The sequence below is a fragment of the Sparus aurata genome, chromosome 4 (assembly GCF_900880675.1).
Source record: "Sparus aurata chromosome 4, fSpaAur1.1, whole genome shotgun sequence".
Taxonomy (NCBI): Eukaryota; Metazoa; Chordata; class Actinopteri; order Spariformes; family Sparidae; genus Sparus; species Sparus aurata.
The window spans coordinates 38,594,913-38,608,963 of record NC_044190.1 but is presented as its reverse complement, the minus strand read 5'-3'; the positions used below and the strand labels follow the sequence as shown (position 1 = coordinate 38,608,963).

General features: G+C 42.7%; 1 protein-coding gene across 1 annotated transcript in view; it reads left to right on the top strand.

The window, feature by feature from the left end:
* LOC115579671 (multiple epidermal growth factor-like domains protein 11) overlaps nucleotides 1–14,051 on the top strand; it is a 147,427-nt gene that overhangs the window by 100,425 nt on the left and 32,951 nt on the right. Inside the window, exons 7-9 of the mRNA XM_030413250.1 lie at nucleotides 9,943–10,189; nucleotides 12,564–12,684; nucleotides 13,298–13,434. Of these exons, the coding sequence (XP_030269110.1) occupies nucleotides 9,943–10,189; nucleotides 12,564–12,684; nucleotides 13,298–13,434 (505 nt within the window). The remainder of the gene's footprint in view (nucleotides 1–9,942; nucleotides 10,190–12,563; nucleotides 12,685–13,297; nucleotides 13,435–14,051) is intronic.

The following is a 14,051-nucleotide window of genomic DNA, read 5'->3' as shown; positions in this document are numbered from 1 at the left end:
TATGAACAGAAATGTGGCCATTTTTCAAGGCAGACCAACATATTTGATTGAACCCATTAGCACTTAGAGAGCTAACATTAGCTAACAACAGCTAACATTAGCTAACATTAGCATACATTCGCTAGCATTAAATAAATGAGTGTGTTGATGATCGAGGGAATTTACCTCTTTCCTTTTGTAACACGATCAAACGGTAATGTTAGCAAGGAATGGCTGCATGCTAACGCTAGCCGTCATCTAACGGTAGCTAAAAGGCTCTTAAATGAAATATGTCTCCATGTCCGTTAGGAATTTTTGTTTTCCATCGTCCTTTCAGTTGCTGATGAATGGAGAAGCTTTGAAATCATAACAATTTGTCATATTTCCTACAATTAACAATATTTCACGTCGCCCCCTGGTGGTAAAGTGAAGTCATTTACAAAAGAATATGGGGATTTTTTTAAGCCAAGCCTGTTTTGTCATTAAAGTAAATAATACTTATTATACTGAAATATTCGTAATTTGTGATTAAATAATATCTGTTGTCAGGGTCGCAGGTAGTCAGTAACAGCTGAAATATAAATAGTCAGGATAACTTAGATTTGCATTACAGCAACACAAACAGCCACATCAGCGTCTGCAAACATCAACAAGGAGATGAGGAGGGTCAGAAAGTCACCAGACTCCATTATAAAATCACTCAATTTTGTGAGTTGTTCACTTCGGAGGGACTTTATAATCTTTGTGGAACTCTGTCTCTGGTAAATTCTTAATTATTGTGGTCTTCTAGATAATTCGGCAAAATGTTCTTCAATAAGTTGTTTCTTTCTTTGTGCAAAACATTGTGTCTGTTTCTTCCAGACGTGTTCGTGTTTGTTGGCACAGAGAGTGAACATGCGGCTTCACGACCAAAGAAAGTTTTCATATCCTGTTTCTATCCTCATGCTTTCTCTTTCTCTCTCTCTCTGCTGCACACTTGTTTTTCATCAGCTGGTTTTTATAACGCCTGGTTTCCGGAGGTGCTGCAGCCCCTCAGCGCCCCCCGTGTTCCTGCAGCCATGGTTGTTGGTTCTATATTAGTTCCCACCACAGATGAATGACTTTACTGCTTTCATGGGAGCTCTGGCCTCCCCGGCTCCCACATAACTCAAACCCTGATTACAGCTGCAGCTCCTCTGGAATATGATTAAATAAATTAATGGGTTGCACCTTCTGCAAATATAGAGAACCATAAGGGTGCTATCATTATCAGTGTGATTGTCTCCCAGAGGTTTAAACGCACGTGAACTGCTGCTTTGCTGACTCACAAACTCAGTCAGTTTGATCTCTTGGTCGTCTGTATGTGAACATGTGCAGGACAAAGACTGCACACAGACAAATGTCACTTTTCCCACCATGTGTTGACCATTAAGTGATCTGACATTTAATTATTTTAGCAAAAATGTGTCTTAATGACAAATTCATTCTCAGCATGCGTCCAGATATTTGGATTCTACAACAAATCATCTGTGAATCAGCTGGTTAAAGTGTTTTATGTTGGTCATAAACAGGGTTAATTCATCATTACTACCCACTACAAAGTTTTATTGGGTCTTTCTGCCTGTAACTGTGATATTCACATGAGAATCATGGTTTTATTTACTCAGATTTAGCTTCAGGAGGCCGAGACAGTGCTTCAGTGTCTGCTCACTGCAGGAACACGGAGCTCATCTCCACGTCTGCATTATTCAGAAGATGGAAAAGACAAGAAATAAAGTAGGATTGATTAATTATCACACAATAACACCTGTCAGAGTAAATAAAGACCCAGTGTGAAGTGTGAGGATTTAATGTTCAGCCGTTTGCCAAAGACATTAATCATGTAATGCAAAAAAATTGTTTAACATATTTTGTATTCAAACAAAGTCATTTATAAGGAAAGACACGTTTTCTGCCTCATTTCCGAGGCGAGGTCGCAGAAGTCGAGACTTCCCTCCATCAGCAGCGATCTGCAGCTGGACGTCGTGATGACGAGACGCAGAACTTTAACCTTCACGGTGAACCGCGGGCCGAAAGCACACGTGTGTCATCTCAAGATGCAGAATAGTGCAACAATTATTTATTTTTGCTCTGACAATTTTACCCAAATATCCATATAATTTCCAGAGCAGTGAAATGAAGTGTTTCACAGAACAGTTCTCTGCAGAAACCCTGAGAGAGAAGTGAGGGAGAGAATGTGATGGACGGTTTTCTGTCCTGAGTTCAGAACTTAAACGTGTGAAAAACAAAGATTTACCACAAAAATCGTTCTAAGTTCCTCGATTTGTTTCACTTCCACAGAAAACAAGCCCCCTCACAAAAAATAGAACATCATGAACACTTTTTTATTGATTTAATTTAAAAAAACATATTCTAAACAATACTCATAACAGTAAATAAGGTTAAAATTTAATAAAAACAATATGTTTCCCTCATTAAAATAACGTTTTTGGTGTGTTAATGTTAATGTTTAATTAAAGATATTTACAGATTTAAAACACTGTAATTACCTTTAATATGGTGGAATTTAATCAATTTAATGCAATAAGATGGTAACCTGCCCATTAAACCTTTGATTTACATTTAAGTTTATGCAATACATTAACAGGAAGTTGATTAAAAACACATTTATTCAATATTTCTGTTGTGAAAATGTCCACAAGACATTTTAGTGTATGTAAATGTGTAAATGTACAATACTTACTTTTAGTCTTAATGAAGTTACAGAATTGAACCTGAATGTAACAGTTTAGTCTATTAAAAAACTCAGTATATATGAAATTATGATAAAAAAAATAGTTCTATGGGGAAAAAAGTAAATAAATGTTGTGTTCATTCACAGGAACAGATTTCTGATGTTATTTAACATTAAACATATTTATTCACACTCTTTTGTGTGTATTTAAAATAGAATAAAGGTTTAATACTGTAAAATATGACATTTTGTTGACAGTTAGCTGTTGGACTCGTCTCCTGCCAGCTGTCTCCGTCAGAGGTGAAGCAGCAGCGGCTTCAGTTTGAGCTCGCTGGCGGACGAATCCTTAAAACGGTTTATACGACAGGTTGTTTCAACACATCTGCAGGCACGACTGTTTATAGCTGCTCGGTGCGGCCTCGCTGCAGAGCGCCGTGGACCGCCGGCCGTCCTACAGAGTGCGGAGACGCAGTAATCGTTCAGACGTGAGGCCGAGGTCTTCAGAAACACGCTGGGCGCCTCCACACATCTGGACGATCTCTGCTGCAACAATTGATCGGACAGTAAACGCGCCTGTGTGATGTGTCGTCCTGCAGGGCGGTCACCAGCTCTTGTCATCTGATTCAGAGGACTCGTCTCTTGGATGAGAAGATCGATACCACTCTCATGTCGTGTCTTGAACCAGCAGAGACGCTGCACAGAAGCGCCGGGCAGATTGAATAAACGGAGTCTTGTTGTGTGTCCTCTGCTTCCAGTCTTAAACTTGGATTGCTGCTGTTTGTTTGGCGGTTAAAGTCATCAGACGTCGACTTTCTTTTAGAGCAATTTGAGCCAGAAACGACCCCGACACCCCCACTCCACGTCCGCCGCGATGTTCGTAAGTGGTGTTGATACGGCAGATTTCAGCTTCAGCGGGATGCCAGCAGACAGACGGACGTGGATGAGTCATGAAGCTGATGTGCTCCTCTGGGTTTTCTGTGTGTTTGAACTCATTATGCTGAGCTTTGTGCCACAGGGTTCAGTTTAAACCTAGAAGTCTGGAGTTCCTCCTGCTGGAGTCGATATACAATTTGATTGCTTTTCTCCGTTTGTGTTCATATTGCTCGTTAAACGCGAGTCAGTCGGTGCAGATGGAGCGGCAGGCTTCATGTTACACTCCTGTTCAAGGAAAAATAAAGAAACCTCATCATAGTGTTACAGTCTTGTCCTTCTGCGTAGGAGGGCTGTCCATGAATCTTCCAATTAGCTGCTGTATGAAAAAATAAGTTTTAATCATCAATATTTCAGTAAGTTCAGTGTGTGAAGAGTAGAGGCTGTAATAGACTTTATATTTGGACGGTTCTGGTCCCGTTGTGCAGCTCGTGGTTCAGAGAGGATGTCATTTATTAGAATTCTGCTTTAATAATACAACAAAACAATTTTTCCATCTTTAGAATACATAAATAGTCATTTGAGAATGATTCAGCTGCCACACAGCGGTGTAAACGCTGCTAATCGCTGCCTCGCACAAACACTTAGCTCACCTCCAAACATGGAACTTTTCTTCTGTTGAATTCAGCATAATAAAGGAAAAGATTGCTGCACCGAGACAGCTATTGAATCTGACAACCTGTCTTCAAGGTTTCAAAACGAGCTCCATCGTCTTCGTAGGGACATTTTTAAAAAAAGGCTGCAGATGCATCCGTGATTACAGCTGCAGCTGCGGCTGACAGAACATATGTGATGTTGGATTTCAACAATTTTATCAACCACAAAAAAAGTGGAAACGGTTCAAAAGTCTCCTCGTCTGTTTTCTGCCTCCGCTGCCTCACTCTTATTCTGAAGGACTCACGTTGAAGATATAATATGTGAGATTTCTGCATCTCAAACTTTGTCTTCTTGCATCCTCACAGATGTTTCCAACAATGTTCAAACCAGAGAAATCCACAAGTTTGCTGGAGGTGCTGAAACGTCCAGGAGTCGGAGAACGAGACGAAACACGGAGTCAATAAAACTTTAAAACGTTACTTAATCTGTGATTGTGTCTGTCTGAGTCACATCAGATAGATTTTCATCGGAAAACGTGGTTCAAAATAATCAAAAAGTCGTCTCTGAGCTCTCCTCCCGTCGGATCAGAGCGGGATCTGATGTGACTCCGGGTGTTTATTCCTCCAGAAGGTCCGACTGCACCGGATTGCACTCAAGAGGCTCGAGTGATTCATGTTCTTTATAAGAGTTCTGTGAGAACGTTATAACCAATCAATCATATCTGTGAGTTAACTATTATGTTTATGCTAGAGCCAGGAGAGGATTAGCCTAGCTTAGCAGCCAGATCTGGTCCAACATTCCTGTGTTAGCGATGTAAACACCCACAACGTTAGCAGATATGTATGAAAATTAGGGCTGTCAAAGTCAACGCGTTAATAACTCGTTAACGCAACATCCTCTTAATGCCGTGAATTTTTTAAATGTGCGATTAACGTTCGGTATAAAAAAAAAAAAAAGAAACGCGCATTGTTTGATTTACGGCCGTCGGTGGCACCCTGTAGTCTTGATCCAGAGGGCGGCAGAAGAATAAGAAAGGGAATCAGAAGAAGAAGAAGCAGGGTTGGCGTTCGGGAAAAACACGGTGGACTGAAAAGCGAAAGTGAAAGTAAACGGAGAAAGGACTTAAGAACGGCAAATTCACTTTCAAAACACTGCCAGATGGTTCGGTCCATAGGACAAAAGTTATCTGCACGTACTGTCGACATGAAATGAGTTACCACTGAAGTACGTCGAGTCTCAGATATCATGTTCAAGCCAAACACACGGCAGATGCAGAGAGCCCACCGCCCCCCTCGCCAAAAGCTGACATCTCCATGTTTTGATCCCATTTAGGGTGAAAAAATTAATCGTTTGACAGCCCTAATAAAAACTGTAAAGATCTCCTTATCGATAAGAAGGTAAGAGAATTAATAAGTCTTTCACCCCGAAAACGTCCAACTATTCCTTTAATCAAGTGAACTGTTGACCTGTGGAAGCAGCGGGACTGAAGCTGCCTGGATTCAGGAGCCGGACACGTAGGTGAAGAGTTTAAGGTTAAGAATCTAATCTGGGTGAGTTTCTCTCTTCGACGTGAGAGAGAAAAGAGCCAAAGCTCCTCAGCAAGCTCAGATTTTATTATTGGCAGAGAGCGACTCCGCCATAGACAAACCTCGAAATATTCCTCAAAGAGTTAGCCCCTGCCAAAGTATATCATGCAGCTCTTAATTTAGTGCAGAAAGTTCTGCTTAGTGCCAGCGAGCTACTCTTGATCAAAGTCATTAGTCACTTGATTTGGACTCTTTGCTGCTGAATAATTGAGGCTGTGAGAGGATAAAGGATTTGACTATGCTGGCTCGCTAGTTAAGAGAAATAAAGAGAGCTCCCCTCTCTGAGAGAGAGGCTGGAGGAGGAGGAGGAGAGAGATGGAGAGAGAGAGGGCAGGAAGAACTGAGGGATGGAGAGAAAAACAGGAGGAAGGGAAGAGAGTAAATTAGAGAGAGATTGAAGCGGAGGGAGTGTGAGTCTGATTTATGCTTTGTCTGCTCGCAGCTCTGTCCACCACGGTCCTGATGAAACATTTAACACTGAAATATCTGTAAAACTACCACCCACGTCTGGAGAGAAGTGCTCGCTAAGTCCAGACAAGTTTGCTCGTCTCTCCTCGAGCTCGGTTCCGGGGGTTTTTCCTTTCAACTTAAAGCCGTTCGTTCACAGCTCTTGGCGCTCCGACTCTTACTTTACTTCCCTTCTGGGGGAGTGCAGCTCGCCCCGTGAGCATATATCAAAAAGATAATACCGCTTTGATTTATGTTATCTGAGATGATGTAATATACAATAAAATGTTCAATCTTTTTTTACTTGTTTTCATTTTAAGTCTCCTGCTTCTGATTGATACCGGCGATTCATCTCCTCTCAGACCTGTGATGTATTTTCTGAACGCACAATCTGTTGAATCTGCTCGTCAGCGAGCATATAAAGGAAGGAGACGCCCGAAAGAAGAGATTCGTATTCCGTCCGTGTGTTTACAAGACGCTAAACAGGCTGGAAATAACTGTGGCCAGTAATATGTAGATTACATTTTTTGGTAAATAAGGGTTCATTAGAATAAAGCACAAATAATCCATCGCCCCGCGGTCGTTTTACTCTATTCAGCAAAATCCTGTGGCTGCAGCGGCCGAGAGAATTAAAATGCTAAATGCTGAGTTTTCTGCTGTTTCAGCCTGATGGGACGACCGCGGTGCCGTACGGAGGAAAGTGCATCCATCACGCTGCGTGTCGCCACTGCAGGCTGATGTTTGAGCTGTTAGCACGTCACATCAGGATGAATGTGGAGCAGAGTGTGAGTGTTGATGCTCACCTGAGAGCCGGTCAGGTGCGTCCGGCCTGAAGGCCTCAGCACGCTTCAGACAAACTCGTTTGTGCAGAGTCTCGTCGAGCGAAGGCAGGAGGAGGAACACGCCTGCAGGCAAATATGAGCTGCTGAATACGAGGTGCACATTTTAATTAGATGCCAGGAGGGATTCATAGTATTGCATTTGTTTGTTTCCACAAAAAATTAAAGCATCATTATGTAGTGGAGATTTGTACGAGTTGGTGCCCCCTCCAGGTTCATGAGTGACACAACATACATCTTATGTCACTGTAGTCAGATGTAGTGGCACATTATGAGCTAACTGCTAACAAAACTCCACACGTCATTTCAGTGTTACGTCTTAAATAACGTAAGTCTTGAACTAAAACATGCTCAGACATATTTGCCAGACAGAAACACCTGGCTGACGTCCTGGCTGGAGTTCTCTCCGGGATGTTTGGGTCGAAGAACTTGTGCGGTGTGAGAAAAAATGTCTGCAGGAACGTTAGCGAACGCTATGCTAAAAGAGGTCTGAGCACACGTACGGTGATAAAAGCATCCAGTCTTCAGCAGATCTGCTCCGACAGATGGACTTTAATTTCTCTGTTATGACCGTTCCTGTCTGATGAAGCTCGGGATTAACAGCCAGAACAAACTTCTCTTTACTTTCCTCTTTACCAGGCTGACAGATGACGAGTCCTGTCGATCAAATATGTGATTGGTTGCCGGAAAAAGAGCAAAAGCAACGACCGCAGCACCTTCTGGAAAATGTATATCCAGCTAGAGACGCTTGAAGCAGACGCACAAAAAGAAAACTACTAAGACTCTCAGTGGTGTTGACGTTTGAGTCATGTGACCGTGATGAACATTAACTTTTTGCAAACTGCTGAAGATTATCTTGATGAACAAAACCTGCAAGTGCCATGAACTTGTGCTTGATTACGTTGGCAGTAATTACAGGTTGCTTTCAGGAAACTCTGTAAATCACAGAGTTGAGGCAGAACGGAGAGGCACCAGAGAGAAAACAAGAAAACATTTTTGTCTGTAAACATGATCCAGTTTCACCAGAACCGGTGATAGTCGGTTCTGTGTGTGATGTAGTGACATGAAGCGTTACACACTGCGATGCTTCAGCCTTTAGAAATATGATACTACTGGGGAACTGGACACGTGAGGATGTTTTGTGGCGCTTAAATAACTTCTAAAGAGTAAAATGTGGTTCGGTGCCGTTTTTTTTCTCCCCAGCAACTGAACACAGCGACACCGGTGACAGATTCTGGCTGCAGCGGCTCCAGGACGCTGGATTACTTTCCTCCAAAGCATCAGATTAGCTGAAAGCAAAAAAAAAAACGTCTCCTGGAGTCTATTTCTGTACTTTGTTGTGTTTAAAGTCACTATATAAATGGAGTTGACTTGGCTGCCTGCTCTTAGGTATGTGCTGGTTTGAAGAGATCACAGACCAGCTGGGTCAGTAAACATGAAGTCTAACTGCAGATCAGAACTTTTCAGCCTCTCGCTGACGTTTTGCAGCGTTTTCACATCTGCTGCACTCAGGGAAGATTTCCGAGGCGCCTCAGTGGAAGTTAAACTTCTGTGAACTTTAGTGTTTAATGACAGAATGAACACGTTGGCAACAAGAGATATCAGCTGACTCTCACCTGTTAGTCTGCTGAGGTGAACGTACTCAACAAAACCCTGAAAAACTCCAGAAGAGCAAAAAGTGGACTGACTGTTTAATGTCTTAAACTTGTTTCAGCTTTTGCTTTGAGTTTTGATGAATATGTGTCGTGCACGTTTCTCTTTCCTCTACGTTTTATCCAGTGTTGGGGAACAACACAACGTAACTTGTAAAACTACATGTAGTTCAGCCTGGCAGCAGTTTGAACAAACTACATTTCTACCCCTGGAGAAATGTAGTTTTAGCTTTAGCAACTACTTATACTCATTATACTTGTTTAACTCAGTGTTAAATAAATCACCAGATGGTGTATGTGAAACAAAATATAACAGCCTACAAAAAATTCAAATGCCAGCAGAAATATGCTTCTCAACTCGAGAGGAAAAAGTCGAAAAAAAGTCAAAATTGTTGTTGTTTCCGGCTTGCAGGTCTCACATGTGAACACGCAGGTCGTGTCTGCAGATGCATCTATATCCAACATGTACATGCTCAAATATGGCCGTGGTCAGGCTGGTGCGTTCAGGGGCACATCGGTGGTAACAGGAGGGTCGTCCATGACGTGCTTGTGCCATATGAGCTCTGCCTTCATGGCACAAAGCTCCGCCCACTCTGTGAAGCATCTGAAGTGCTGCCAGGATGAGCCAATCAGAGGCAGAGATGGCTTGGAATGTCGCGACATGTTTCATGCCCTTTTTCAAAGAAAATTAAATAAAATTTATGTTATATAGTTCTTTTTTAGATAAAAAGTAATTCATGTTATTGGTCAAAATTGTAGTTTGTAAATTGAGTAGTTAAACTACAAGAAATTACCCAAAAAGTAGTTGAATTACTTGACGCAGCACAAAATATGAATGTAGTTTAACTACCAGCAAGTTACAGCAAATTGTAGTTAAGCTCTGTAGTTCAACTACATGTAGTTTACGTCTCCCCAACACGGGTTTTATCCTCCTGTGAACGTTAACGCTCCTGTGATAATAACATGTTTTAAACCACGTGTTGACTCCTCCTCCTCTTCCTCTTCCTCCTCCTCCTCCTCCTCTTCCTCTTCCTCTTCCTCCTCCTCCTCCTCCTCTTCCTCTTCCTCTTCCTCCTCCTCCTCCTCCTCCTCTTCCTCTTCCTCTTCCTCTTCCTCCTCCTCTTCCTCTTCCTCCTCCTCTTCCTCTTCCTCCTCCTCCTCCTCTTCCTCTTCCTCCTCCTCTTCCTCTGTGTCTCCAGGCTGTGAGAGTGACTTCTGGGGGCCCCACTGCACCAACAAATGTCAGTGCCGGAACGGAGCCAAATGTAACCCGATCACCGGAGCCTGCGTCTGCACCGACGGCTACCAGGGCTGGCGCTGCGAGGAGCCCTGCGACGCCGGCTTCTACGGGAAGGACTGCATGTTGGAGTGTCAGTGCCTCAACGGCGCCACCTGCCACCATCAGACCGGCGAGTGCCTCTGTGCGCCCGGATACACCGGAGCCTTGTGAGTGCTTAATTCCTCCCAGCTGGATGTGACGCTTGTGGCTCAGAAGCCGCTGAAGTCAAACACTGACATTAGACAAAAAGCAGTTTATGCCACAGCTGTTCGCCATCTTCCACCTTCTGCCCACCTTTGAGCTCATCAGTCTTAATATTCTACAAGATGAAGCCGTTTTACTTGAATCTGCTCGCTAACAGCTCAGTGAGACAGATGTTTAATATTCTCTCTATTTTAAATCGTCTGTTTTCTTCACACAGTTCTGTGTTCAACACATCTTCATCAGCGCTGTAAAAAAAAAGTAAAAGAACATTATAGATGTGTTTTTTTACTTCAAATGTTGATAAGATGAATTTAAAAATACTCTTCTTTGGCTCTGATGCATCTTGTAATCTGAAAATAATCCTTAGTTGCAGAATTACAGTAAAATCTTGACGATTACAAAAACAGGAAACAGAAGGAAGCGACTCATTCCTCCTGTGTTGCAGTTTGAAAACGCTCTTGAAAGGTTTTGTGTTCTCAGAGCTCCTCATACAATCAACGAAATCACACAGTTTGTGTCTGGAATGAAAAAAAAAGTGCAGCCAAAAAAACACTCAAGACAAAACGAAAAACAATCTTGTTCCTCAGGACGGCGTTTCACACCGACGAGGAAAACAAGACTGGAAACGAAATAACAGACAGAAGTTCACCTCTCCGCTCTGTAATCTGCTGTCGGTTTACGTCACAGCTGTTGTAGTCGACTGAATCAGAGACGTTCACGCTCACATCACACGTGCTGGTTCTGTTCTGTCTCCAGGTACCAGATCTGTTGTGTCGCCCACGAGTGACATTCAACGTCCTGTTTTTGTCTCCTTTAGTTTTGATTGCTCGGGTCGATTTTCTAACTAAAATCTCTCTAATTGTTCCTGAACTTTATCCTCTGAGTGTCCAGCCTCCATATTCCAGATGAGAGGAGAGTTGATGAAAATGTCAATAAGCTCATTTGTGTTGCCGTCGTGTCCTTGCAGAACCGAGCTGAACCAGCGCCAGTGAGCGGAGCATGTGCCTCCGGTAAAAACGAAAAAATAGATCTGATCTCTGGTCTTCCTAAAAGTTTTATTTCCTCTTTTGGTTCGTGTTCGTTTCTGGACTCAACCCTTCAAGTTGCACTGAAAAAATCATAACGCAGGTTTAATCCTATAAAGTGGATTTGAGATTTATCAATCAAAGATGGGATCATTTTCAAACCGGATCATCAGAACCTGCTTAAACAAAGTTTTTATGCTCGTCATCTTTCATGCTTCCAGACTAAACACACTGTTGGAGATTAGTTTAACGCAAAACACTCAAGATGCAACCGAGGCTTTTTTTGTGACCTTCGTCAAACCTTCGTGTAAAAGCATAATTACGATGAAAGAGGCACTTTTAAGATTTACCGTATTTTCGTTTTCCAGTCAAACTCATTTTCAATGGGAGTGCTACGGGCACTTTTACGATAGCATCAAAATCTCTCTGTTTAAAACAGTAAGAAGTCTCGACACAACATGAAACTTTGCTGGTAGTATCACCAGGGTCTCTACACATGAACACGAGCATTGAGAACATTGTTTGTGTACACAGAGTTTACTAAAAAGAAGGTTTTTGAACAACTCACGTTAGCAGTAGCTTGTTCCGCTCGCCGCCGTCCTGCCAGTGGAGAAGTGTCGATCTCAGAATGTGACGTAACCTGGAGGACAGTTAAGGTGGAACGCTCCTAAAGCTTAGTTCCATATAAATGCAGGATAATTTGTTGTTTTGTCGTTAGCGAAAAACAATATTGACCTTGAAGTTGAAAAAGGAGCCTCATATAAGAAACAATACTAAAATAAAAAGCTGGAAAAGTCACGTGAGATCTCGTGTCGCGTTGTTGCTGGAAGACTGTAGTTCCACCTTAACTGTCCTCCAGGTTACGTCACATTCTGAGATCGACACTTCTCCACTGGCAGGACGGCGGCAAGCGGAACAAGCTGCTGCTAACGTGAGTTGTTCAAAAAGCTTCTTTTTAGTAACTCTGTGTACACAAACAATGTTCTCAATGCTCGTGTTCATGTGTAGAGACCCTGGTGATACTACCAGCAAAGTTTCATGTTGTGTCGAGACTTCTTACTGTTTTAAAAATAGAGATTTGATGCTATCGTAAAAGTGCCCGTAGCACTCCCATTGAAAATGAGTTTGACCTGAAAACGAAAATACGGTAAATCTTAAAAGTGCCTCTTTCATCGTAATTATGCTTTTAAACTAAGGTTTGACTCGGGTACATTCACAAAAAAAGCCTCGGTTGCATCTTGGTGAGTTTCACTTTAAGTCTGAATCTCAGTGAGTCTGATGATCTCCGTGTCTGTTGTGTTTCTCCCTCCAGCTGTGAGGAGCCTTGTCCTCCTGGTAAACATGGCTCCCTGTGTGAGCAGCGCTGTCCCTGTCAGAACGGAGGAACGTGTCATCACGTCACCGGAGAGTGCTCCTGTCCCGCCGGCTGGGTGGTACGACCTGATCCCACATGTTCATCAGAGCTCAGCTAGTCGGGACTCTTTCTGCCCAAATCTCAGACTGTTATGTTCGAATGTGAAACTGAAAATGAATGTTTTGTGATTTTACAGCTGCTTTAATAGAAGTTAGCGTCATCGTGAGTCACAAATATTCACTTCAGACGTCACAGGAGAAAACTTTTGTAAGAATAAAGAGTTTAGTCTCCACACTGAATCTGCTCTGACTCTTGCAGATTGAATTTCCTGATTTTTATGATAATTTTAATGTTTTATACTCCAAAGTTTTTGTACAGCTGATTGTGTTCAGACGTCATGAAACATTTAGGAAAGCAGAATTTCGACACAGTCTCAGAGAGTTTCAGCAGATCTGTTTTTCTCACAACAAGGAACTGAATCATTTTTACTTTTAGTTTTTTTATCCTCTTTTTATCAGAACTGAAAGTCAATTATTGGCTTGTTTCAAATCATTTAAATGTCAGTATCAACGTCACATCGAAGGGTTTTTCTTCCACGACAGAACTTATGTCGTCTGTCGTTCACTGACGAGCTCTTTACACTCTTTGTTGTCTCATGACTGATGTGTCGGTCTTGTGATCTCCGTCCTCAGGGTCCGGTCTGTGCACAGCCGTGTTCGTTCGGCTCGTTCGGCATCAACTGCTCTCAGGAGTGCACGTGTCGTAACGGAGGCCTGTGCGACCACATCAGCGGTCAGTGCCAGTGCACCGCCGGATACATCGGAGAGAGGTACAGTACGACCGGATCACGTCAGACTGTACGTGACTGAATCATCTGCAGAGGTGTAGAGTGTCTACCTGTCTGTGGACATGCTATGACATCACATCAGTGAAGGATACAGTCAGGAAACCACACAGGTGTAATTTAGATCAAAATGAAGGCTGAGTTTAAAAAATGGATTTGGTCCGAGCAAGAGGGCAGAAGTAACGAGACACCTGATGTCCCCGCCCACATTCAGATATATTTACATATTCCTGGACACACCTGTCGTAGCAGGAACTACCAATCAATCAATAAACCTTTATTTATATTCAAGAGATAGTTTTGCAAGACTAAGAAAAAGGAAAAAGTTCACTCACAGCGGTTTCACACTGGCAGGGCTCCGGCACGGTTCTGGTTCCCGAACTTCGAACCGGCTGGCGCGTTTAGACCGAAAAAATAATTGGTTCGGAACCTGAAAAGTCGGTTCGCAGCGGAACCTAAAAGTAGTTGTTTTTTCCTTGCGAACCGTGACAACATCAGTGGGCGTGTCGAGCAGGAGAGCAGGAAGAGAAGGAAAGAAAGCAGAGAAGAGAAGTGTTTGGTGCCGATTTGGGCATCACCCATGCTTTGTTAGATACGGTGTA